Raw genomic sequence first — 26,445 nt, 5'->3', positions numbered from 1 at the left:
GCGAGAGTTTTGTGTCCTCTTCTTTTCTGGGAACTGGTGGCATGAGATCGATCGATCGATCGATCCAACGCTAATTTGCTTATCGCTGAATTTGTTCTTCTGGTGGTACACCGTGTGCACTGCAGAGCCTAGTTGCACTTTCTTGGCATGTAGAGTAGGTAGAGCCTGCTCAGTAAACGCCACGGATAAGATTTTACTTTCTCTGCTGCTGAGGTCAAATAAGCACCAGGACTTGGTTTTCTTTGCTGTTGTTATATCCTTTTGCTTGGTTGCTTGCTTGTTCATGCAAAGGATTTTTAATCTTTGATTGATGGAGCATGCTGCATGCCAAGTTGGTGGCGGATTTATAATTACCGTGCTCATTTCCGTTTTTTTTAATCTTTCTCGGCTTTGACTGCACAGTGGATGGATGGCCCAAAAGTGGGTGTTCCTACACTCACGTTTCGGTAAACCTTCGTGGCACTTTTTCACCACTTCCTTTTGGGAAGTTTCTCTCGCAACACCAAGAGAGAGCTGGACGGCATGGGGACAGGCACCTGACTGGTGACTTACTGGCCATCAATGCACAGCAAAAGAGCCATAATGGAAGCTTTTCCAAAAGGGCCAGGAGATAAATATTCCAACCGTCAACTTGTCAGGGTCAAGCCCCGGGGATCCTTTTGAACAGTCTTCTTTCTTTCCCCTTCTTTCCTCCCCCCGGCTTTAATACTCGCAAAGTTACTTTATGTAGGCGCGCACGAAAGCGCCGCTGGCCTTTTGCGCAGATTTCACTGCCCTTTTGCGCAGATTTCACTGCTCGCTCGCTCGCATGGTTGGGACTTGGGAGTTGGGACGGACGGACGGACGGACTGCGGCGCCGGGACCTTTTCGCTGCTGGGCCGGAGTCGAGGTCATCCCTACAGGCCACAGCCACAGGTCCACTGCTGGGTGACGTGTGTATACCTAGCTAACTTCTGGCTTTCCATTTCATCAGAGCGGCTAATTAAACCGTTGATGTGCTTCATCTTTAAAACGGAGTTAAGCCGTGATGTGCCCGTGGCTGCGGCCGTGCAAGTGGCCTATGGCGCCAATGCGACACGTCGAGCTTGTAGTACCAGCAGGTGTAGCTTCCGAATGCAACTCTCTTTCTCCCACTGCACGTACCAAAGAGGGAGCTGATGCATGGTCCAAGTCGCCCGTACCGATACGGAGTGCTTATCTGCAGCAAATAGGTGTCACGTTGTAACGTCAGCGCCGGCCGGAGAAAGCTAACGCTATCCCGCCCGCCCAAAAGTGCACCGGCCGCCACGACGTGCAGTTTCGTCCCCCGGCCCCCGGTAAAGGAATCTGCAACAAAAGTAGGCGAAACTGACGGTAAACTTACCGTGTGGATAGAGTACTACTACTACTGGTGTGGTACTAGCTATCTCTACTCGACTACTGCTAGCTTGGTATACGTTCTCCTCATGTCGAACTGCCGATTCGGTCGCTTTCGCCGGTAAAGTGGTAAACCTCACGGCGGCTTACATGTGTCCTTTCACCGCCTTCGTTTTCTCGGCAACGATAACGCAAAAAGGACCGGAACAACCGAACAACCCACACCGTGCGCGCCGCGTCTAAAAACGACCTGCGGATCGCGTAGCCACACATGTTACGGAATACGTACATGCCGCGCCGGTTTTGGAACCACACGTCGGTGGATGGAAACGAATGATGGATGGGTACGTGACCGATCGATCCGGATGGAGGATTTGGCCGGCTTGCTGCGCTCTGGTCGTTAACTTGGATATGGACCTGATCTGATGCTGCTACGAGGAACTAATGGGTCATTATTTGTTAATCAATGCGAGAACGGGCCATGCAGGGGGTTGCGTTCATCTGCAATTAAGGCAGCTATTAGAGAGAGCCCCAGAAAAACGGATACATGTAGGCATCAGAGGAGCTATTGTTGTGCTGAGCTAATGGTGTTTTGACAACACCCGGGATACATGTCAAGTAAGGCCATGTTTGGAAGATTATGGCCCTGTTTGGAAGATTAGCCCAGAGCTAATTTTGAGAGCTAATGTTTAGTCATGAATTGGTAGGATAAACATTAGCCTAGGGTGGTATGTTTAGATCCATGGGCTAATTTAAGGCTAAAAGGTGGAGAGAGAGTAGAAAGAGAAGAGAGAGAGCTGCTTTTTGATGGTCCCCACACAAAATTAGCCCCATTAGCACCCCTTGGAGGGGCTAATGTTTTGAGTGGGGCTAATTCACATTAGCTCAAAATTAGCCCACCTGTTTGGATCCTTGAGGGCTAATTTGAGGCTAAAATATGAGGGCTAAACATTAGCCCATGGAACCAAACAGGGCCTAGCTCAGGGCTAATTTTGAGAGCTAATGTTTAGGCTATGTTTGTTTCCATGGGCTAATTATTAGCCCCCACCTTTTAGCTCTGAATTAGCCCTCAAGGATCTAAATATGTGGGCTAATTTGAGGCTAAAGTGAATTAGCCCCCCTCAAAATATTAGCCCCTCCAAGGGGGTGTTTGGGAGAGAGGGGCTAAACTTTAGCCCATCTCTCAAAAACATAAAAGGTGCGAATGGGGCTAATTTTGTGTGGGGACCATAAAAAAGCACATATCTCTCCCTCTCTCTCTACTCTCTCTTCACCTTTTAGCCTTGAATTAGCTCATAGATCCAAACATACCACTCTAGATAAATAGTACCACTTGATTGTGTTCCTTCGCAATAATTAAGCATGATGTAATGTGGAACTACTAAACTGGCAGTTCATTCAAAGAGTGAAACCTACCGTTGCACGTACTAAATATTACGATGTGTACTGCTCACTGCTCAATGGTAATTAAGCAAGACTGCAGTGATTGCTACTACAAGCTACAGTATCAGTTGTGAACAGTACCAACCCGGTACCTTCTGTTGGAACGTGATTTTGACTTTTGTACGAGAAGATATAAATGGCCCAGAAAGTTTTGCTTTTCTTCAACCGGGAGTATTCCAGCTTTTCTGAAAAGAAAAAGGACAAAAACATGGACTAAAGCTGAAAAAGATAACCCGGTACATTTCTTCGAAAAGATACCCCAGCACATATGAATACTTTGATCCATGTATACACGAACAGCTTCAACTTTTCCATTCTCATTTGTCCATTAGCTTGAAACTGTCAAAGGTGCCACTGTCAATATGACAAGGAAGCGATCATCTTTTCACACGATAATTATTGTTTGGCCAAATCAAGCTTAGGTTTGAAGGTAGAATTGTATGAGTATTCTTCTCAGTTTATACAGTAAACTAGCTAGAAATATCCAGATAACGGCGACACATTAAGTACTCTATCGGTTGGCCTAATAAATCAAATCAAAGCCAAAGTTAAAATTTTTTAAACTTAATTTTGGAAGTTAATTTTAAGATGTTTTTAGCGTAGTTTTTTAATGGTTTAATTGGATCTACGCCATTATAAATTTGTCTATTCAAAAAATGTCATTGCAATTCTTATATTCGTAGCCGTACCACTAAAATTTTACAAAATTAGAACCGTTACACTGTCGTTGCATTTTCCGTCTATCGCCTTCATTTTCCGTATTCTTCCTTCTTTCTCTCATCTTCTTCCGGAGTCAAGCTAGTGAAGCAATCCTCAGAATGCGGTGGTTTCTTGCCGCGATGTGTCGATCAATCTTCTGTTACTCGTTCACGATGACCTCGAAGTCCATGGCCAGCTTGGAGCAGGAGGCCACCGACTCGTCTGAATCAGGAGCCCGGCGCGGTGGCGACATGCTGGCCACCGTGCAGGAGAGCATGCAGTCCTTCCTCGGTGCTGTCCGCGACAAGATCACCGGGCCTAGCAGCGGCGGCGCATCTGCAAAAGCAAAGGGCTTCGCGGCGGACAAGACGGAGGGCATGTTGTGCGCGCTCGCCGGCTTGGCGACGGCGAGGAAAGGCGAGAGGAGCGAGTCCACGTGGCAGCAAGGAGATGACGCACGGCGGTGTGGCGCAGAGAAGGCTGAGGAGGCGCGGGGACAAAGCGCGCATCACGAGCCGTCGTCAAAGGAGAAGTAGCCGTCACCGCCACTCTTGTTCTTGAAAGGTTATCCTATTCTGCTCACCTGACAGGACGTGTCATGTGCAGGGGGGGTCCTGGAAGACACGCTGGCCTCCATGTTGCAGAGCAGGTCTTGCAAGACACCCTGCACCACCTCTTGCGCCGGCGGCGGCGCCGACTGCAGCACGTCGGCCTCCATGTCGCGGAGCAGGTCCTGAAAGCTCATCACGTCGCATGCTGCGTCGCCAATCCTTGGAGCTCGGAGGAGAAGAGGGAGCTCTCATACAAGGGGTTCGGAGAGGGAGCACTCATTGGAGTCGAAACCGAGCACCCCCCACGGCATGCGCCGCCGCCACCCTGCCTCTTGACCCCGCCTGCCCGTACGCCGCGAAGACCCGTGTCGCCTTCTCCTCCCAGCGCTGGATCCACGCCACGCACGCCACCTTCCCCTCGCCGCCGTCGCCTGCCATGGTTGAGTTTGTTCACCTCGCCAGTGAGCTCGCTCGCTTTCCTCCTCCAAGCTCCAAGGATTCCGAGGACTGGTTCGCTGGCTTGACTTCGGGAAGAAGATGGGAGAAAGAAGAAAGAAGACGGAAAAGGAAGGAGATGGATGGAAAACGTGGCGGTGACACGGTTCTAATTTTGTAAAATTCCAATGGCACGACTACGAATATACGAATTATAATGTTATTTTTTTAATAGGCAAATTTACAATGGTATGGATCCAATTAATTTTTTTATATTGACTTCTAAGGTTCTAAATACATACTCTTCCGTCTAAAAAAACCAATCTCGTACTAGGATAGGACACCTTCTAATACAATGAATTTATACATAGAGTATGTCCAGAATTATTGTCACATCCTAGTACGAGATTGACTTTTTTTGAAACGGAGGGAGTATACAAAAGTTTTACTTATAAATTATTTTTTTATTTCCTAATAAACTGTTTTAACGTATACATCTATGTTCAGCAAGCCAAACACATTTGCGTGGCGAGTACTCCCTCCTTCTCAAATAAACCAATTTATGAGAATTTATCCAGATTTAGTTTACCAGAAAATGTTCCATCCAATTTTTTGTTGGTTTATTTTTTTTCTACGAATGGAGTACTTGTAGTTGCACATTGAAATGTTTAGAGGGAGGCAGTAAGAGCAAGTTTAATAGTATAGCCAACTAATGGCTCCAATTCATCTATAGCCAATTTAATAGCTCATTCATACAATAGTTATCTATAAGCATGTGCTACATTATTAATATATGATCCCACCTCTCATACACATATAACGTATTGTAATGAGTATTCCAGCTAGCTACAAATCTGTAGCCCGCTTTCCTTCTCTCTTCTCTTTTCTTCTCTTGTGCTTACAACTGACTTGTAGCATGCTATTGTACTTGCTCTAATAACTGTGTTGGGATCGGACATCTGACATCTAAAAGCTGTAAAGCGTAAATAGCGGTACTAGCAGCCACTTGTCAAAAAGGAGCAAAACAGCTGTCGAAATATCTGAGGCACCAAGTCCATCTGCTTCTACACCCTCCGTATAAGAGCGATGGTATTCTAATCCTTTTATTTTTACTGATAATAGAAAAAAGACTGTGTGATGCAACAGGTGAAAATAATTTTCGCGATTGATAAAAATTCTGTCAATTTAGATGACAAACCGAAACAAGACAAATAGAATAATGGCAAAACAAAGTCAAAATCATATATAGCATTGAACCTGGTTGCGCTCGTTTCATGCGTCATCACACGAAAAATCCTATCGATTTGGTGACTATTCTATAAGTTGACGCATGGGTTTTTTTTGCTATACATTGTCGACCAAATATTAAAATTTTGATTATTCAAATTATTGAGAGAAAGAAAAGAAGAAAAAGAAAACAAAAAAGAGAGAAAAAAAAGACATCGATCGGGGGAGGGGCACGCGGGACGAGGCGGCGGGATGGTGTGGGGCGGTTCGGTTGGGCTAGGATGCGGAGGGTTGGGCTAGGAAGGGGTATATATAATAGTTATTCTAACTCATGTCGAATTGGATACAAGCATTGAAAATCTGACTCAAATACGGATGACGTACCAAAATTTTGACGGAAAACATCTTTAATTTTTATAATAGTAGAGATGTGTTAGATGATTGAAAAATGGACTTATTTTGCGACGATAAGCATATTTTGTGAGTGTGTTGTTAGTGTTCTAAATATTTGATACCCAATACTTGTGTACTAACCTCGACATAACCTACTATATATCAGATCTTACACGGAATGAAGCCTCATACATATGACAATAGTCTTGAGTAGATAAGAAAAGAGTCTCAGATAAGAAAATAGAAACATAGTCCTATTCAGGTCCAATGAGGTTTACTCGGATCGTATCCATACGTGCCTTCTTAATTCTACTTGGATAATCTAAATTAATAGTAAGGTTTCTAAGTTAATAATTACATATCAAATTTAGTTACACTGTCATAATATATTATATATAAAATACAACTGTATCTATGGAAACATAAGCTATAATTTATATAGCAAATCAAATTCCACTATTAAAACTTAAGGTAAACAAAATAAAATTGTAGTTAAATAGGAAGTTAAAAGATATATACTCCCTTCATCCCATAAAAAATCAACTTCTAGCTAAGAATCTGGATGTAGACTATGTCTAGGTTTATAGTCAGAAGTTAGCTAGCGTTTTTTCTGACGGAGGGAGTACGTATTAGTCTAATTATTTTGAAGCTTTGTAAAATTTTGCTAAAAATCGGGTGGTAGAAGTAAGTGTCCCTCGCTAGCAACAAGAAGGAAGCATCCCAATACTCAACTCCTTTTCTATTAACATACATCATTATATATTGTCATGGGAGTACAGAATAGATAGAAAACACTAATGAGCCAGCTCGTTGGCCATATGATCTGTTAAAAGTTACAGCTCAATATCTGGAGATAATTTTTGGGCCTTCTGATTCACTCCAATATTCGTGTAGCAGGTTGGGATGGAACCCCCTCCCTCCTCTCGTGATTTTGGCCCAGGGAGCAGGAGTGCAGGACAGGATATGTTGCGGTAGTAAATGAGACTTAATCGGTTATATAGGTGCAGATGGCGTAGAGCACAATACCCTACTCCTACAGCGTTCTTTCTTTGATCTTTCATTCATTGTCTAACTTACAATGACGTTGCGAAGTCTTGCCACTTGTAGACAAATGGACCCAAACGTTGGCCCCTTATGAGCCTCCATGGGTCCAAGCTTGCGAAGAGGCCGTGTTGATCTATCATACGTCTCGCGCGGTTGGAGAAAGCTTGGGATAGAAGAAGGCTGGAACCCTGAAGGCCGATGAAGGGGACCGTTTGGCAACATCAGGTGGAGAGATGTAGAGAAAGGTGGTGGGACCTATCGGGGGGCATGTTAGTCAACCATGTAGCCTGACAACTCACGCCCCATCCCCATAGGGGTGATGATGGTGTGTGGGATGGCTGTGCAGGAACCATTCTGTCGTTCCAGTCGCACATGAGTGGATAATTTTTTCATCGTATTTAATGCAAAGCTTGCATACATAAGAGCACAACAGCGCGCCGTGTCTCATTGCCATTAACACGTTGTTGATGTCTCCGAGCAGCACAAGACGCCGAACTTAGGGGCAAGGGATGAACAAGCCCCAAGCTCGGATCCCAGCTTGCAACAACCTGAGGAGAGACCCCGAGCTTAACCCTGTTCACGACAACCCAGGCTTCCAACCTGCCTCCTTTCGGGTGTATCACAACCTCACAAATGTTGCATTGCGGTATATTGTCGATTACTTGGGTCGTCCGGCCGTGATGATGTGTCACTGGAGGCCTCGAGCAGCCGATGGTGGGATGTTGGTTCCCACTTCACGGATAGGCTCGTTAGCCACTTAACCATGATAGTTAATGTCGGATCCCGTGGATGAAAAATTCGAGTGTTTTGGCCACGAAAAAGTGTTAAATGCCCTATAGAAAGTCCCATAAAAAATGGTTGGGGTAAAACAATGGAGTCGAAAAACAGAAACTGTAAGAGACTTTTTTTTCAGGGAAAGAGATGAATTACTCATCTATAGAGTCGTTACAGACAAGGAGCGAAATGAAATTACAAGAATCATCTGGCCAAAATGCCGTTAAAGACTCTCGACGACCTCTACTAGCTAAAGCATGACTGACACTATTTTGCTCGCGATGAAATTTTGTTAGTACAATCTCTGAAACTGTAAGAGACTGTTTGATAAGGCCCTAACTAATAAATCTAACTCTAGGGGTGTAATCCAGAGTGGTGATATGAGATGACCCGAACCCCGCTCCACTCTTTTAGTTTGTATCTGTGTCTACTCCACTCCCTTTTTAGATGGAGCGTTGCCAAACCGGCTCTAAGTTCCTTCACACTGTCCACGGCCCAAACTTGTTGATTCACGTGAAGTATCCAGACCAGGAAAAGACAAAGGGCTGGTGATCTCCACATAGGAGTACAAGTCTACTTGGCGTCTTGGCCCGTGCTTGCTTGCAGCCCAGCCCATAGTTACTTATCCCAAATGCTCCTTCTGAACCCTCTGAGTTCTGACCTTTCACTTTGTCAACGCGCCATCGCCCGATGGGCTGTCTGCCTGTCTGGGCATTGGTTGGATCATATATGCAGCGAGAGTATTTAGCAAGGGGGACAGGATCCAGCGCGGGCGGCGCCAGCCACCGTACTCCCCCGCGTGTAGGCAGATCCGAGACGTGCAGCTGCAGCAGCAGCACCCGCGTGCGTGAACGCACCGTGCGCTTGCGGTTGCCGCTCCAGTGAGCTGGACGACGTCGCAGACCACGCGCGCAACGGCTCGTCTCACCCCTCCGTCCCCGCCGCCCCGCGCCCGCGCTTCGCTCCGACGAAACGCGCTGACGCTGACGGGGACAAGGCCGCGCGGGGAATATGTGGGGAAGGACGTAGTCGTGCAGTTTAGCGTAAAATAAGTTCGTCAACTGATTCTCCTTCACGCCGACCCCTGGCGGTTGAACCGCCCTTCCCTTGCTTTCCGGACAGGGTAGTCGTTGCTGCATCACATGGCCATGGCAAAGTATCGCGTCATGTATATATAGGGGCGATACACTAGCTAGCTAGAGGATTGAAGAAAGAATCCCATAGTGATCGATCGAGACTTAGTAGTTGATCTTCAGAAAGAGCAAAAAGAGGAAGCATAAAACTAGCGAAGGAATATGACGGTAAGTTGATTTCCCCTTTCATGCATTTTTCATCTGATTATCTCTGTACATTCTTTTTGGGTTTATTTTCTGATCTCTGACGCCGTGTCAATCTATCATGGAAAGATCGTGGAGATGAGCGTGCATATGGACTGCGCCGGGTGTGAGAAGAAGATAAGGAAAGCAATCCAAAGAATGGAAGGTACGTAATCGAACTGAGTTGCCCGACTAAGTACACAGTACTGTACTACTACTGTGCTCGATCTCTGATATGAATGTTGGTTGATCGATTTCAGGAGTCGATGACGTGGAGATCGACATGGAGAGGCAGAAGGTGACGGTGAACGGGAACGTGGAGCAGAAGAAGGTGCTCAAGGCGGTGCGGAGGACGGGGAGGCGTGCCGTGCTGTGGCCGCACCCGTACACCGGCGGCGGCGTCGTCGCGGGCGGCACCGTGCACGTGCTCGCGCAGCAGCAGAACTACCACCAGTACCACCCCGGCGCGGGGGTGCAGGCGCACGCGGCACACGCAGCGCGCCCGACGTCCTCGTACAACTACTACAAGCATGGCTACGACGACTCGCGCCTCTACGGCGGCTACTACCACCATGGCGCCAACTCCGCCGTCGTCGGCACCAGGGCCACGGATTACTTCAGCGACGAGAACCCGCAGAGCTGCTCTGTCATGTGATTGGAACCATCGATCGCACATGCGTGGAGCAATTTTGTTGCTGTGCTTGTGGCATATGACCTTATCACAAAAGGTGAAAAATATTATTCGTACAATTCCCTAATCTGGATAAAAAGAAAGGTTCGTCTCCACAATCCAAACTAGGACAATGTCACAATGCGCAGTGACAAAAACAATTTGGCCGTTGCATCGGAATGAATCCGCTTGCCATTATTCCGTTTAGCACGCCACTACACGATCAAGTTAAGCAAGATGCGGTACAGTGGGACACAACATGTGTGTAATATTCCTTGTTGCAATAGTTTATTCCGCCTGTCTAATGACCGGCCGGTGAGCTTATGAGCCATCAGGGTCAACTTACCGGTCCGAACCTGACAACGTTTTTTTTTAGAACTACTACTGTTATAAACGCTCGAGCTTGTTAATTCCAACGCTTTGTTGAAGGCAGAACTAGGCACGTGACCCAGGTGAGTTCGATTCAGAATCCAGCAAGGAAAGGAAGTTCAGATCGTCGAGTAGCACTCGTGGTTTCGGAAACCTGAATGCCGCTAGCGTAGCCGCCCGCAGGTGGTTCGGCTGCAACAACCGCGCGCGCGCGCAGAGGCAGGCAGGCAGGCAATCGCAGCGAGCAGCCGCGGCGGGCGCGCGGTGACCAGAGCGCGCGTGCGCCGCTGCCGCGTCACGCGCCAATCGGCACGGAACCGCGCGACGCAGGGGGTGCACCCGCAAATCAACCGACCCACAAGCTCGCCAAATGGCCTCCGATTCCCGTCCCCTTGCTCCTCCTCCCGCCCTTAAATCCGACGCGCCGCACTCGCTCCCTCCCCGACTCACCCCCGCCGCCCACAGACTACTCCGCGCCCCCGCGATCGCCTCCCTCGCCTCCGCTGCCCATGGCGGCAACGACGCCCAGGGTCTCGGCCGTGATCTTCGACCTCGACGGCACGCTCCTCGACACAGGTACGCCGACCCGATCGATCTCCCTCGCGCCGTCCTGTCCGATTCCCCCAGCGGCCCCCCTGTTTCGTGCGAATCGTTTGCGGCCTTTGACGCCCCGGGTTCCCAATGTTGTTTTGTTGGTGCAGAGAGGGCAACGAGGGACGTCCTGAACGAGTTCCTGGCGGCGTACGGGAAGGTCCCGGACAAGGAGAAGGAGGAGAGGAGGTTGGGGCAGATGTACAGGGAGTCCACCACCGGGATCATCGCCGATTATGGGCTACCGCTCACCGTAGAAGAGTACGCTGTGGCGATATACCCGTTGTACCTGAAAAGGTTCGTTTCATGTTAGTGTGCTAAGCATGTGCTGACCACCGTCGCAAATTCAGAAAAGCGCTTAGCTTGGCTTCACTGTTCTTCAGGTGGCAAAAGGCAAAGCCACTCCCTGGAGTCGAGAGGCTTGTCAAGCATCTTCATAGGAACGGAGTGCCTCTAGCACTTGCTTCAAATTCCGTCAGGAGAAACATCGATCACAAACTGTTAAAATTAAAAGGTTTGTATGTTTGCTTCAATCTACAGTACACCATGCGGCTAGTTTTTCCTTTTAAAGGTTCTGTAGTATGGCACATGAAATCACCTTATAGTATTTTGTTCGTTCCATAAATACCATTTGGTCTCTTCGGAGACATCCGATAAATACCATTTGGAATACAACAAGCAATTGTTTTTTTTTTAACTAAAGGAACCAAAAATCCTCCAATACATTACAAAGGGAATTTTTTGGTGTAATATTATATGTTTGGGGTCTTGGTTTGATCTTTCTTTCATATTAGTTCAGGTAAGAAAGTAAACCTTTACATCTAAGTAGTAAAAACAGTCGGTTTCTCATTTATTAAAAGCTTTCTTTTTATTTTTTTCAGATTGGAAAGACTGTTTTTCTGTGATTCTTGGTGGAGACCAGGTCCCTCGTGGAAAACCTTCCCCTGACATGTGGGTGGCCCTTAGAATCACTGTGTTGCTTCCATCCAACAAAACAATCTGCAAGTTTGCAATACATTATACATCTGATATATTAGTCCTACGATTTACACTTCTAAAGCATCTACGATGGTTAATCACAACTTGATAGATCTTTAGCTCTGTTCATACAATGTTATTGTTGATTCTGTAATCTGTTGGTACCCCTAGATTTCTGGAGGCCGCAAAAGGACTTGGTGTAAATCCATCATCATGTTTGGTCATAGAAGATTCTCTGTAAGTGAACTAAACACTGCTTCGGACAAGTCCTTTTTGCCCATTTTTTCCTCGAATACACAAGAGAGCTGTGTATCATTGCATTAATAGAAAACCATGTTTATGTTTATTGCACGAGAACAAAACTGTTTATAGTTCTGATCCAACAGTAGACAATTTCGTGGTTGGATGAATAACAAACGGAGCAGCTATAAAACATGAAAGATTCTATGTAACAGAACCAAATAAGAAACAAAGTTATTGTCTTGCCTATGATTAATAATTTATAAATAGAGCCCTTGCCAATTTTATTAATTTATATGGCATTTGTAATTACCTATTTTGTGTGTCATTTTAGAGCTCATTTAATAGACAATGAAAATTAGCAATTAGCAATTCAACATATTAGTTATATTTTACACATGACGGATGGGATGTAAAGATGTGCCTTCTTCTGTGGTTGGTTGTCTTGATTTGCTAATTGCCGATGATATTGCATAACAGATAATCAGTACTTTATTTAGTTACACTTTATATTTTTGTTGCAAAATTCTCCTAGCGTCGGAGTTCAGGGTGCCAGGGCTTCTGGGGCAAAAGTAGTTGCTGTCCCATCACTCCAAAGTCAAAGGCAGCACTACTCAATTGCTGATTCTATCCTCTACTCACTGCTGGACTTTCATCCTGAGTTGTGGGGTCTTCCTCCTTTTGAAGATCGTAACTCTTTCTCCATTAATCCCTGTCCACTGCATTCAATTTAATTTTCATTAGTCTAATTCTGATGTGGGGCATTCATATTTTAGGCATTCAGGGTGCTTTACCAATCGAACAATTATTCTTGAATGCCCAGATAGGCCATGCAATTTCAAAGAGTCTTCATATGGTAATAGCAGGTCAGACACCTTACTATCACTCTTCTAATGCGTCAATAGCCATCAAAACTGAACTTCTCAATCACATAGTAGTTTTTAAAGTACCCTAAGCACACACGTTTTTACTTACTGGTTACTGCATGTATATGCAAACAGGTGATTGTACCTATGAATATGTTCCTGACCAAATATCAGGAATTTTCTTTGGTTGGGCCAAGCCAGAAGCAGGCGGAGTATCTAGGTCGGTGATAAGCATTGGATGGGACTTTTCGCTGCGGACAGTTGAAAGAGTGATGGTTTGTATCTTAGATTTAGGTGGTCTTAAGATCTCATCATAGTTACCTTTTCTTTGCTATTCAAAGGTTTTTTATTTGCCGGGTCTCAAAGGATTTTTGTTTGCAAGGCCAATTGTTCGAATGTTCCTCCTTGTTTTTAATCAAGACCTTTTATACATTTCAAACTAAACTTTTCCTAGTAGTATTAGCACATAGTAAAACTTTGTTCATTTTTGTATGCCCCTATGTAAGAATTGGGAATAAGAATATACCTACGACTGTCCTTTTGCAGCACATATATTTCCTTGATTCCTGTTGTAAGATAACAACGGAGGAGCCCCTGAAGCTGCAGTTAGTTGGGTACATCCGGAAGCTCCAAAGCACGGTGATGACTTTCTCCTAGACCTAATCATGAATTAAAGAATCGTAGACCATATGGAACCATTCATAATGTATGTATTTGGCTATTTACTATGTTATATGGACATTCCATGGCATGCAAGGTAGAAATCTGTTAGTTATCAGTAAGCATAACTTATTACAGTTCTGCTTATATCCACAGCTTATAAATCTTGTATGCAAGTTCAAGCATACTTAGCAGCTTCAGTATTTTTTCTATGCAGGAAAATATATCACAAGCATTGGCCATAACTGACGAAGATCAAGCCATTGCAAGGGATGCATTGGACCTCCCAGTTTTCTCTGAACACGCGAAGTTATAAAATGGCCTTCTGCTCTCTTGGCATGATCTCAGAAGTTATATGCTCAGGTTATTGTTTAATTAGCAAGCGAAAACGCTGGCAGCATCTGTTTTCCTTGAATTACAGCAGTATAGGAATCGCTTGCAGAGAATAGCTGCAGGAACGAAGTTTTAGATCTTATTTAAACCGCTCGAAATTGTAATTGAAAATATTTATACAGGGATAGAATAAACAGGTGTTAGGTAGGGATTAAGGCCACTGAGGAGATACGTTATTGTAACAGGCAGGGATTGGGAATACTATGAGGAGATACGTTATACAGGGAGATAATTTTTTTCGTTCTGTTCCGCCTAAGCTCATAAGTACAGGTAGTGAGTAACAAGGCTATGTAATGATTGTTCACGAAGAAATACAGTTTAATATGTCTTCTGAATTCAATTAATCAATAAAGTGTCCTTACTGTCAGTCCGTCAGATCAACTTAAGTTTCCTTAGCTTCCTGTTCTAATTTGGTTTATAGTCGTACGGTTGTTATACTGGACCGTAAATAAATTTTAGTACTAATAGTATTTGTTAGTTCCACTGTCAATTAAATTTACAATGCAAATACTATTCACAAGGGCGAACACTTTGGCATTTTGCTGGTCTTTCAGTTGACGCCCATTTGTTGGCGCATCAAGCTGATGCTCCTACAATCTACAGGGGAGAGGTCATGCCAGGAGACGAATCAACATGTTAGAAATATGCATCTCATGGTCTACCTATCCTGACCTCTTTGCAGGTTGGAAGTAAGACGAAATGGTAGAACCCCGTGTCTTTGAGCTTGATTGCTTTGGCGGGCGAATCCATCCATGTATTTCTCTTTGTATTTCCGGCGGCAGTTCTTCCACTACGGCTGGATCGATATCTTCAACGTTGAACATCCATGTGCTACTGCTGGCAGAGTTACTCCCAGCAGTGTTAAACTTGTTCCTATCAACATACTGCGCAGCCTTGTGTTCTTCAGCTTTATTCGGTTCTGAAGAACTTTCAGGACCTAAAATTATCTGAAATTAGCAAGAACAATTGTAGCAGTGACCAGTATTTGTATTGCGCGAATAAAAACACCCCTTACCTGGATGACTGCAAATTAAGCTGTCAATTTTTCTTTTCTCACTGAGTACAGGACTTTGTGAAAGAAATTTCAGAATAGAGCAAGTTCCCTGAACCATTTGCAGTGGGACATCTGGGTGAGTAATTGGTTCAAATAATAAACTTAACAAGAAACTAGAATTTCAGACTTGTACTTCATAATTTGCGAGTAAAGATATTTTTCAAACCAGGACACATGTTTGTTTTAGAGTTAAGGAGGTGGACCAGCTGGGGCTGATAACTTTTCAAGCTGAACTTAATAACTATCTTGGCTCATGCTACGCCTTACTGTGGATAATAAGATGGAGCAGATATAAATTATGCCACTGGATTACAGATTATCTGGTTAAAAATGGATTCTAAGGGCAAAAGGGGCAGGTTAAGTTAAGGACATGGAAAATATAATTATAATGGAAGTTCTGTACTACTTCCTCCGTTTCATAATGTAAGTCTTTCTAGCATTGCCCACATTCATATAGATGTTAATGAATCTAGACATATATGTGTCTCTAGATTCATTAACATTTATATGAATATGAGCAATGCTAGAAACTCTTATATTATGAAACGGAGGGAGTAGTTGAAAAAATATATTAGCAAGGATCTAAATGTCTACTTAAAAGGAAGTTTAGCAACTAAAGGAATACGAGATACACAAGAAAGGAGTCAATATTATTAATCTATTTACTGACATAGTAGAACATCATTAATCATTACTCCTAAAAATTCTGAAAAAACAAATCACTAACTGCTGGGATACATTGCTCCTTCTTTTCCAACACAAATATAGCATTCTTCTATATCACTTCCAAGGATTCAAGGCCCAGTAACTACACAAGTAAACTAAAACTAACCACATTTTGATTGACTAAACTGAATAATGATTTTGTGAATCTTAACCCTGGTAATGTAGGTTCAAGGATTCAAGACCCGGTAACTGATCCACAAGGAGCTGGTTTCATGTATCCAAAGAGGGAAAGAACATCTGACCTTAACTTCAGTTAACTTCTTTGACACCTTTTTTTCTTCCTTTATTTGACACTGTTTGGCTAAATTACTATTGTTTCCATAGTCTTCTTTCTCAGATAATGATGGTTCACAGTGTTCTTCATGATTAGGTGCTATATATAACTTGTTACCTAGAGAAGCATGTCAACAGATAAGTACTGTAAGAGATGACAAAAATACAGACTGGTATTACTGAACTTATTAATCTTACCAAGAGATGGATCCTCAGGTAAAGAAGAACAATCGAGGTTAGCTGGTGAAACAGTGGAATTTGGTCCTTTAATGTATCTCAAGATAGAGCTTGTTCCCTGAAAAATATAAAAAGAAAATGAAGGAAATAAATTCATAACGTGCTTGTATGTCTAATCATATTCAAGGCCTGCTGACACAGTACAAGTAGTGACAAACTAGATACAATGTTATAGCACATTTGTTAATGTTAAAAAAGCTTCTGTACATCAGATAACAATTTCAGAAATAACCCTCAACTTTTGAGAGCAGAAGCTAATGCAATATCAATAAATGCATGGTGTATTGCAATCAAAGAAACAAGATAATCATTTTGCTCTGATCCTTATTTCTCCAGGGATGTTGGTTATTTAAACATGAGAGCAAATCGATATACTTATTACTGATAAAGTTAAAGTATGCATACAATTGGTATGTCGAATATTTTGCTTGCTGAAACAGAAAGAGATGTTATGCTCCATTTTGTGTTCTGAGAACCCAAGAAATCATGAAGCCCAGATTCAAATAGCTTCATTGCATCTTCTTGAATTTTGACAGTCCCATAACGCAACGGACAAGATTTGGAAGGAAATTTCTTGATTGAATCAGACTTGTTTTTCTGTAGCAAAGCAATCAGTAAATAAACTATATATTCATTTTAAGTTACAGAAACTAAGAGCTAATTTATGCAATCCTAGGGGGGAAAAAGATAATTTGCACCAAGTACCTTACATGCCCTGGCATAGAGAGTTAGTGTTTGAGCAATTCTCTTATTCTGGTTCAAATCAGACTGAATCCGTTCGCTCAGTTCTTCACAAAGTCGATCCAGCCATGTCTTAACCTAAACATGAACCTGATATTATTAAAGGACCATGAAATTCCCATTTGTAAAATATTTAGAACATAAACTTCTCTAAACTACACAGGAAATACATATATGGAGCTGTGCAAACACATGTGGGATTTGAATCAGGCAATACAAAGGACCTATTTAATTAGGCTCGCAACATATCTTAATGTAATTGAATGGACACAACAACATGCCACTAGCCAAACTAGTACTCCCTCCGTCCCCTAATATAAGGGATTTTGACATTTTGCTTGAATTGTTTGACCATTCGTCTTATTAAAAAAAATTGGAATTATTTTTTTTTTGTGACTTACTTTATTATCCAAAGTACTTTAAGCACAAATTTTCGTTTTTTATATTTGCACGAATTTTTTTGAATAAGACGAGTGGTCAAACAGTGCAACCAAAATGTCAAAATCCTTATATTATGGGACGGAGGGAGTATTTGATAGGAGCATCTGGTACTCAAGTAGGAGGGTAGGCTCCAGCCTAGTGCTCTAGAAATGAGGTGTAGAAGGTATCTGATTAGATTATTACATGATCAATCAAGGCGCACAGACACTGGATATATCAGTAAACTGTCACTAAATGACAGCTAAATGAGGATCTGATTCTTCCAATATCAATTGTTGTCACGTGCTAGGATTATTTGGGATGAAAAGAGGAAGTAACAGCACTGTCCCTGAACCTAAACAGCGCGACGGAGTCCTATCGACGTCGCGCCGGGAAGGCAGGGCCGGTTGGCACTAAGAGATAACTCAATCTAATGCCTAACTGACCTGGAATAGGATCCTTCCTTATATAGATGGAGAACTCCTTAACCTAATCCCAACAGACCCTGACTCTATGCAAGTGAGTTACGTACTTATCGTGAGGGGTGAGGATATCGTTCCCATTGGGCCGGACTCCCGACCCAATGCCCATGACAATTGTTGATTGGAGTGATGAGCTTATATCACTACTTATGACTTTGATGGACCAAAGCAAGTAGTCAAGGCTTATACCAAATGAACATAGTCATCAAAAGACTTCCTGGATATGCTTTGCTATAAGCATCCCTAAACAAAAATGACAGAGTGTAAGTACTTACAGAAGCATTATTCTTTAATGCTTTTGGGCCAGGAAATGTCTTTCCACACCCATGGCTCTTTGGTAGAAGACGATCCTCAACTTCTTCTCCACTAATACCTCTTGCAATCTTCCATAACCACGTCCTGCGTGAGATTAAACGGTTATAAGCTGAGTTATTATTAACTAGACATGACATCCGAAAGTTGTAAAATCTGCATGAAGTATGCTTCCTTGTAATGCATAAAACTAGCCTTCTATCAGCTCTAAAGTTAAGTCATGTACTAAAGATAAAATCAGTAGGGCAACCAAACAACAGTAGAGCAAAAAAATAAATGCAAGCACCAGGTTACCCTGTATTTACTCCATAGTACTCTTGTAATTTGTCCTCTGTAAAACTTAGAAGATCACCAACAGTATTGACCCCAAGGTCATCCTGCAAGGAACTCCCAAGCTTACCACCAAGTTGCTTCCTGCATAATTTAAGCAAACAACACAACCATGAGACCAGATAAATAGGATGTTTGAAAAACTTTGTCCAACAGAAACCAAGAAACTAGCAAAGATGGAGGTGTCACATTAGCTCATTACATCTTCTTTATGGGCAGTGATACTAGAAAATCTTGAACTGCTGATGATGGAACAACTGTCTGCTGAGCAGGTTTGTGCATCCCACTGACAAGTTTTGCTAACATCTACAAAACACAGCAACATCTTGGGTGAGGATTGCAATAGGAAGAGAGGTTTACAGAGTAAAAGAGACCAAACTTCAATCGAAAGAAAGGAATGCATATAAACCTTATTGTGAGCAATACCAGCAGAACATGTGAATTGGGTTTCCTCCAAAACCTTGACCCGTAATTGCGCAACAATTATAGCCCCACAAGATAGTAACTTATCCTGGTAATCAGCATCGGCTCGACAAAGCCATGCCCTCACGCTATCTTCTCTGTTGCTGACATCCTGCACATATGAAGCCCTATTGGTCACATTCATATCAAATTGCAGAGAAACAACAATTAAATCGTGGAGAACAAATATTACAGAAGGAAGGCCCAGGATATTTGACTTTGTGGCCTCCTCAAAAATCAACTCCAATAACTCCGGTGGAGATTCTAAAAGCATTTCCTTGGCTGCATCAGTAAGGTCAAGATAAACTTCGTCGATGGATGCTCGCTCACACTTCCCCTTGGTCGAGAGGATTGTGACAACCTGAGAGTTTAGACGCAAAACTGTCAATGCCATGGAAGCACCTTCATTTTCCATTGTCAATTGTACCAATTAAGATGCACAGACCAACCTCAGAGCCAGCACTACGGTAAACATTAAGATCGGCCTTGTCACGGGCCACCGGAACCTGAACCAAATTGATACTTGGACAGACCATCTTGGCCTCATCACCACGCATGGACCTGAATAACCACAACAATGAGCATACAATCGATCCGTCAGAAAACCCAGCCGATCAAATCGCCTCCGCGGAGAAGGAGAGAGCGGGCTCTCATCGCACCTCTTCACGCCGAACTTCCGGGCCTCGTAGCTGACGGCAATCAGCCCGCCGCCTTTCCAGTCGTTGTACTGCACCACGGCGGTCGGCTGCCCCCTGAGCTCCGGGTTCCTCCGCTGCTCAACTGCGGCAAAATAAAATAAACGCTCACTCCCTCACGTCAGAGGCATCATTCCGCGAGTTTGGGGGTCGAGTCGTGGCGACGGCGGCGAGGGGGGAAGAGAGAGAGGAGGAGGTAGGTAGGTGACCTTGGACGTAGAAGCAATCCATGTCGACATGGGCGATCACCCGCGGCTCCTGCGGCTCCGGCCTCGCCACCGGCATCGCTCGCTGCCCTCACCCCCGCCGCCTCCGGCAACGGCGAAGCGCGCCGTACTCCGCCCTCGCTTCCCTATTCCCTTTTTCCTTTTTTTTTTCTTTTCCTCTTTATTTGACAGAAAACGATACTGATATCTTACTCTTACAGGCCTGAGCCACTGACAGTGGGCCTCACCTTTCATCCAACGCTGAAATTATCTTGCCCAGTGGGGCGGAGAGATTGCGTTGCGGTCGTGCGGCTGCGTCCCTCCTCCCGTTCCCGGACTCTACGCCCCGCGGAGAACGAAGCCGCCGCGGCGCACGGATTCACCGAGGCCAGCGACGGCGGCAACTGCTCCTCCCCTCTTACAAGGTGAGATGTGCTCCCGTCCCTTCGATTCCCCTATTCAGGTGGGGCGAGCGAGAAGGGGAAGAGGAGAGGACAGCTAGAACTTTTTCTTCCCAATTCTTTGCGCAGTTCTTGCTCGCTATCCCTTTTCCTGTTTCGTATACGGACCAGCACTGTCTGCTGCGGAAGGTTTATCCGATTGTTTGTCACGGCAGGTTACACGATGTTTTCTGTGAGGTGCGGGCCGCCTGCATTCGCCTTTGGATTGGAAAGGGCTGCCATTACGCATCCTTCAAAGTTCAGTACTTTAGTGGTAAGTTCAGTTCAGCTGTACTGCATGTGGTTCTTGCGATAGTGCTGGAGCTGCAGTTAAACTGATGGTTTTGATTACGATTGTGATGTAGGTATGTGGTGCCAGGGGCCCGAGGCCAAGATATCCTCGTGTGTGGAAAACTCGCAAGAGAATCGGAACCGTTTCCAAGTCTCAAAAGCTTGTCGAATGTGTGAGGTTCTTCTGCTTTCCTGTGCTGTAATTTCAGTTGCAGTTTGTATCCGCTTTTGCATCCAACATCTTCCTGGTGAGGTGCTAAATTATATGGTTTATCGTACACCTGCTTACCAATAGCTACTCTAGAATTCACCCGCTGCTGCAGCTCTTCAGTTTGCGATAGTTGTGGTTGTCCTCTTTTTCATTAAGCAGCTTATGTATTCTCTCTGATAAAGCAGGCGCCAAACATCAAAAGACTGCAAGTGTTTCATTTCACATTTTTGCATGACGGATTTTGCTGCAACAGATTCAGACTACCTGGTGTTATTCATGCCTCGAGTACCTGAAATTATTGTTCTTTTGTCCTTTCCTGTAGGTTAAAGGCTTGTCTAATGTAAAGGAGGAAGTATATGGTGCTCTTGATTCATTTGTTGCATGGGAATTGGAGTTTCCCTTGATAGCAGTAAAGAAGGCACTTAAGACCCTTGAAGATGAAAAGGAATGGAAACGGATAATTCAGGTCTTGTTGCATTGGTTTCATTATTGTGTCCAATGTGTTCCTCTCATGTAATTGCAGTAAAAATCTCAGACTGGACTTGTGCATATACACTGTAAATATCTCCTGCATGAAAACTACATATTTCTAGTGTCGTGTTGACTGTCAAGAATTAGCTGCTCCCTTATAATATACCTTTTTTTTTTCTGAAACACTGTAGTAACTACAGAATTTGTGACTCAGGTTATTAAATGGATGTTTAACAAAGGTCAAGGAAAGACAATGGGAAGTTATTACACTTTGTTGAATGCTTTGATTGAGGATGGACGAGTGGAGGAAGCAGAAGAGCTGTATGGAAAAATATTCTCACGATATTTGGAGGGTTTGCCTCATACCTTTTTCATGAGAATGATATCTTTATATTACAGACTAGAATCATATCAGAAGATGTTTGAGGTAGGAATCCAAATATATTATACTTTTGTTCTAATGTACACCCTTCTTATGTTAATTCTGGACCATGGTTTCCCTTGCATGGAGGAACAGAAGTGAACTTGTAAAAATTTTCTGCTAACAGCCTAACACATAAGTATTGTTAAGATAGTAAGTTGTAATTTTGTTTAAATTTTTTCTTTGTTTTTCTACTGGTTTTATTTCCACCTAACAGTGTACTGATCAGAGATATTTGGACTAGGAAAACCTAACAGTGTGCTAATCTTAGAGAGCTAGGTATTTGGATATCGTTTAGTAAGTTTCTCATGATATTAGCCTGTGGTATGTATCAGCAGCCACAATGTTAGAAATAATATTCATGGGTTGGATTTATTTCTTCCATGTGACTATCATTTGGCTCCATGTTTTTTAGTGCTGCCTTTGCTTGTATGCTTAATGGAAAGTCTTCATTGCTGCTTACTGCACTGACAAACTACATTTTCTATGCTACAATTTGCTTGAACATGATGATGTTTCAGACTGTTATCATTTTGCAAGTGTTTTAATATCTTAGGTCCTCCTCGAAAGGTCCACTGCGAAATGGCATCTTAATTGAATAGCTCTATTGAATGTTATTGAGAAGCAGATGCTACACATATCCACTGATGAAAATTTGGTAGGCATATTTTATGAAAAGAAAAAGAAAATTTGGTAGGTATGGAATTTCTGATTCCAAATAATGTTGAAACAAGCCCATGGCCCACCTGTGATAGATTATCAAGTCAAGTGCGAAGATTCTATCCTTTTGAAAGTTTCGTGTTTCATATATCGACCTGACTTGGTAGCTTGGGCCCTTTTTTTGTGGAGGATAAGCTTTAGCTTAAAGTTCCCAGAAGATTAAGCTACCCCAAACAGGGCGTGGGTTATTGGTCCTCTCATGAAGCTCAAGGCCACTTTCTGCCAAGAGGCTGAAGCCTATCTCAACCAGCCTATGCAATAAGCCTGAATTGCTCCCAAAGGACCTTGCTTATAAGCAATAGTCATTTCAGTACAGCGGATGGCACAGTTCCTGTTGCAGCTATTGTATTAACTGTTTTAGGAATTTTTGTTCCTTTTCGTAGTCATGTTGGATGAGAAAACATAATCCATTATTACTATGACTTTAACTTACTCCCAGAAGAGGGCAAAGTTGCATTCTTTGTACAAAGAGACACATTTGTGTTACTTGACAAAACAACTGTTAGTTCACCAACTTTGGACTAAATATGTGGTTTTGGTCTCCCGCTCATGTTCTGAACCCAACCTTTTTTGTTGTTGAGAAGTTATACTCAAGGAAACATTGGTAGAATTGCTTATTTATTGCCAAGATTCTAAAGATCTAATCATTGTTGTCTTTCTTGTAAATTTGCCAGATCTTTGCTGATATGGAGGAGCTGGGTGTTAGACCTGACGGTTCGATTATCAGAATGCTTGGTGAGGTATTCCAGAAGTTAGGGATGTTGGACAAATATGTAAAATTAAAGAAGAAATATCCACCACCAAAATGGGAATATCGACGCATCAAAGGCAAACGCATCAGAGTAAAAGTCTACCCAAAAGACGAAATTGAAGAACCAATGAGAAAAGCTGGCACAGATGAAGTGGAAGAGGAAGAAAACATGGATGTAGATAGTGAATTGGAAGAAGCGGCAAGTGCAGGCCTGGACAGGAATGTATTGGACGAAGCAGCTTGTGGAGACCTTGAATTTGTGTAGTTCAGAGCTTTCCTTTGGTATTATTCATGCCTGCTTCATCAAAGCAGGTTAGAACAATGAACTGATAAGAAGTAACTGACTAGTTAGATTCAGTTTTGTGCCATGAAGTCATGGATTGCCACATTAGAAGATGTAGAATATGTAAAACATTAGCTCATTACAGATTTAATTAGCACGATTAGCATGTTATACAAGGCCATGTTGTTCTAGAACAAGAGTTTCCTCGGAGTTTGTAGTCCTTGTACTGATTTATGATATCATTCCTTAGAGCACTCGTTCTACTTGTTAGATTTATGTGTCAATATGGTAGAACAAAGCTAATCTTATACTTGTTGTACCGGCATTACTACCCTGTCGCAGTTCTGCTTCTTTCCAGTTAGGCTTTAATTTGGGTCGAGGGATATTGGATACTGCAGTCTGCAGCAGCTGCTGTTGCTGGATTTGTGATCCTATAATTTGACAAACACTGTCTTGGCATATCTTCTTCTTTTTCAGCGGCAGTCCGGGTATTGAACAGCTCATAATATTCTTTGGACTGGCCTGACTTTATTCAATTGCTTCAGAAATAAGCTATGGATAATAGTTAGTTTTTGAAGACCATATCTTGGACCTGAGGCAGGACACCATTGACGTCTTTTGGCTTCACAGATCTACCAGTGAAGATTCTGCCTTCCCACCATGTGCAGCGCAGATGTGCTGCTTCTGTGTGCAATGTGATTAATATGTTGGTTGAACTGGTTGGTCGTTGCTGAGACAGATGGTGTCAATATCCTCGTAGCCACTATACACGATATGCTGTCTCTCCAATGGAAGCTTCCGCATGCATGGACGTGACCGTGTCGTCCATCCATTTCAGCCTTTCAGGGAGGAAGAACATGTTGACTGTTGATAGAAACATGTAGTAGTACCTTAGTATCTTCTATCAGTAGTATTATCTATTGTAGGGAAGCAGATCCTCTAATGTGAACTTATGCTTGACGTGGTCATTGGCATGTGAGCCTGTGGATGGTGAAGCCCACATGTCAGTAACCACGTCCTTTTAACTTCACATTAGATGATCTTAATCCGTACCAGAGGGCTCAAATCTGAGACTTTTCACAGATGTTGCAGCAATGTTGCTGTGGTATTGAAGATGAGCCTTGATCACTTGCAGTATCATCAGACGCAACTGAAGGCACTAGCACATGCTAGTGGAGTCGTCCAGTCGAACGATTACTCTCAGTCTACAGTTCCCAGTTACTACTCCTGATTCTCTCTACAACTTTCAGCACTCGAATTGTACTCTGTGGATATATATGGTGGATGCTGTTCCTGCTGGCGTCTAACTGGTGGATCTGAGGAACGATGTTCTGTCGTCCGATCAAGATTGTAATGCACGTTCCAGTTTGTCTCGTGTCGCATGGCTATATGAAAGTGACATCGCCGACCGAAAGGGAGGAGGAGCCCCTCCGAGTCGTACTGTCCCCATCGCTTTTTCCGCCATGGCCGCTGGCGGCTGGCCGGACTGCATCACCTATTCACCTCCCCCACGTACGCATGCCCACCGCGCGAGCGCGGCGGGACGAACAACCACCGACGGGGGCCCCTCCGTCCACCGACGGCGTGATGGATCTAATCGTGGCATCGGGCGAAATGCGATCGCCGCAACGCGTACGTGCGGGACTCCCACCGTTGGGGACTTGGAACCTTGGAGGCAGCCGGCCCGGCGTCCCCGGACCACGCGGCAGGGACGGTGCGGTGCGTCGTGGCCCGACCGCCCGACGCCAACAAGGCAACAGCCTTTGCTCCGGGACTCAGCCAGTACAATAGCAGCTTATAAGCTAGCTATAACCACATATCGTGAAGAAAAGAGAAAGAGAAGCAAACGGGTTATGGATTTATAGTCAAGTGTAACATAGACTCCAAGATGTTTTGTGTGTATGAGAGGTGGGATCGGATATTAATGGTGTAGTATATTTTTATAAATAACTATTATATAAATGGACTATTAGATTAGCTATAAGTGATCTGGACTTAGTAACATTTGGCTATACTGCTCTAAAGGCCGGGTAGTACGTCCTCCACTACACGGCACGGAACCACGGAAGCGGCACCTCCGGTAAAACCGTAAAAGACGGTGCGCTGACCGATACGCACGGTGTAATAACTGTAGTATAGAGAATGCGAGGTGGAAATGAGCGGGGGCCAAAGCTTGCGGAAATGTTATTGAGCGAGCGCGTCGCCCAGAGCGATCAAATTCCCCCCCTCCTCCCTCCACCTGGTTTCTATTTTTGGCACCGTATTACTTTCCTATTTTAGTAAATTTATGCACCTAAAGTTTATACACCTCAAATTTACACATCTAAAGTTTAGAGACCAAAAGTTTATATATCCGATTCAAATTTGAATTTGAATTCAAATATTTTTTATATATAGTACTTCTATATATCTAAAGTTTATACACCTAAAGTTTATATATCCGATTCAAATTTGAATTTGAATTATATCCAATTCAAATTTGAATTTGAATTTGAATTCAAATATTTTTCATATATAGTGTTTCTATACATCTAAAGTTTATATACCCGATTCAAATTTGAATTTGAATTCAAATATCCGATTCAAATTTGAATTTGAATTCAAATATTTTTCATATATAGTATTTCTATACATCTAAAGTTTATAGACCTAAAGTTTATATACCCGATTCAAATTTGAATTTGAATTATATCCGATTCAAATTTGAATTTGAATTCAAATATTTTCTATATATTGTATTTCTGTACATCTAAAGTTTATAGACCTAAAGTTTATAAGTCAAAAGTTTACATACCTGATTCAAATTTAAATTTGAATTTAAATTTTCTATATATAGTATTTCTATACATAAATTTTTTTAACTTTTTTTAAAAAAATTTTTAATGTACTGTAGTAGGAATAGAAGAAGGGGAGG

General features: G+C 43.3%; 4 protein-coding genes and 1 long non-coding RNA gene across 10 annotated transcripts; 3 read left to right on the top strand and 2 right to left on the bottom strand.

The window, feature by feature from the left end:
- Window positions 1-9,083: 9,083 nt before the first annotated feature.
- Window positions 9,084-10,233, top strand: LOC4325307 (heavy metal-associated isoprenylated plant protein 28). Its single transcript, XM_015790471.3, has 3 exons — window positions 9,084-9,223; window positions 9,329-9,404; window positions 9,499-10,233. The coding sequence occupies exons 1-3, from the start codon at window positions 9,218-9,220 to the stop codon at window positions 9,891-9,893; spliced, it is 477 nt and encodes a 158-aa protein (XP_015645957.1). The 5' UTR covers window positions 9,084-9,217; the 3' UTR covers window positions 9,894-10,233.
- A 487-nt stretch (window positions 10,234-10,720) lies between these two features.
- Window positions 10,721-14,380, top strand: LOC4325306 (bifunctional riboflavin kinase/FMN phosphatase). 3 transcript variants are annotated; one of them, XR_001548115.3, is made up of 10 exons: window positions 10,721-10,853; window positions 10,979-11,165; window positions 11,252-11,382; window positions 11,750-11,819; window positions 12,018-12,083; window positions 12,622-12,776; window positions 12,863-12,952; window positions 13,088-13,246; window positions 13,499-13,591; window positions 13,830-14,380. XR_001548115.3 is itself a non-coding variant. In XM_015793899.3 (10 exons), exons 1-10 carry the CDS (start codon window positions 10,787-10,789, stop codon window positions 13,926-13,928), a joined length of 1,098 nt encoding a protein of 365 aa, XP_015649385.1. In that variant the 5' UTR covers window positions 10,721-10,786; the 3' UTR covers window positions 13,929-14,380. The 3 variants fall into 3 exon arrangements, 2 of the variants coding, with proteins under 2 accessions (XP_015649385.1, XP_015649397.1); XM_015793899.3 differs by having other exon boundaries at window positions 13,088-13,227; XM_015793911.3 differs by lacking the exon at window positions 13,830-14,380 and having other exon boundaries at window positions 13,499-13,592.
- On the bottom strand, window positions 12,343-13,835 carry LOC136351801 (uncharacterized). Its single transcript, XR_010735021.1, has 2 exons — window positions 13,479-13,835; window positions 12,343-12,805 (listed from the first exon to the last, which is right to left on the bottom strand). It is a non-coding gene; the product is annotated as an uncharacterized lncRNA (long non-coding RNA).
- Window positions 14,381-14,443: 63 nt separating the features above from the next.
- LOC4325305 (DNA polymerase eta) lies at window positions 14,444-20,130 on the bottom strand. Of its 2 annotated transcripts, XM_015793887.3 has the most exons (14): window positions 19,947-20,130; window positions 19,702-19,822; window positions 19,492-19,603; window positions 19,236-19,403; window positions 18,990-19,154; window positions 18,783-18,886; window positions 18,545-18,664; window positions 18,214-18,337; window positions 17,001-17,114; window positions 16,701-16,892; window positions 16,257-16,353; window positions 16,028-16,176; window positions 15,021-15,108; window positions 14,444-14,942 (listed from the first exon to the last, which is right to left on the bottom strand). In XM_015793887.3, exons 1-14 carry the CDS (start codon window positions 20,020-20,022, stop codon window positions 14,668-14,670), a joined length of 1,905 nt encoding a protein of 634 aa, XP_015649373.2. In that variant the 5' UTR covers window positions 20,023-20,130; the 3' UTR covers window positions 14,444-14,667. The 2 variants fall into 2 exon arrangements, with proteins under 2 accessions (XP_015649373.2, XP_066160236.1); XM_066304139.1 differs by lacking the exon at window positions 16,701-16,892.
- A 108-nt stretch (window positions 20,131-20,238) lies between these two features.
- Window positions 20,239-24,825, top strand: LOC4325304 (pentatricopeptide repeat-containing protein At4g21190). 3 transcript variants are annotated; one of them, XM_026021092.2, is made up of 7 exons: window positions 20,239-20,368; window positions 20,560-20,657; window positions 20,749-20,847; window positions 21,208-21,351; window positions 21,571-21,783; window positions 23,172-23,560; window positions 24,009-24,825. In XM_026021092.2, the coding sequence occupies exons 2-6, from the start codon at window positions 20,568-20,570 to the stop codon at window positions 23,511-23,513; spliced, it is 888 nt and encodes a 295-aa protein (XP_025876877.1). In that variant the 5' UTR covers window positions 20,239-20,368; window positions 20,560-20,567; the 3' UTR covers window positions 23,514-23,560; window positions 24,009-24,825. The 3 variants fall into 3 exon arrangements, with proteins under 3 accessions (XP_025876877.1, XP_015649404.1, XP_015649411.1); XM_015793918.3 differs by lacking the exon at window positions 24,009-24,825 and having other exon boundaries at window positions 23,172-23,801; XM_015793925.3 differs by lacking the exon at window positions 24,009-24,825 and having other exon boundaries at window positions 20,749-20,852; window positions 23,172-23,801.
- The last annotated feature ends 1,620 nt before the right edge of the window (window positions 24,826-26,445 follow it).

This window comes from Oryza sativa, chromosome 1 (genome assembly GCF_034140825.1).
Source record: "Oryza sativa Japonica Group chromosome 1, ASM3414082v1".
Taxonomy (NCBI): Eukaryota; Viridiplantae; Streptophyta; class Magnoliopsida; order Poales; family Poaceae; genus Oryza; species Oryza sativa.
Note: the sequence above shows the minus strand (reverse complement) of the source record. Positions and strands in the feature narration are given on the sequence as shown.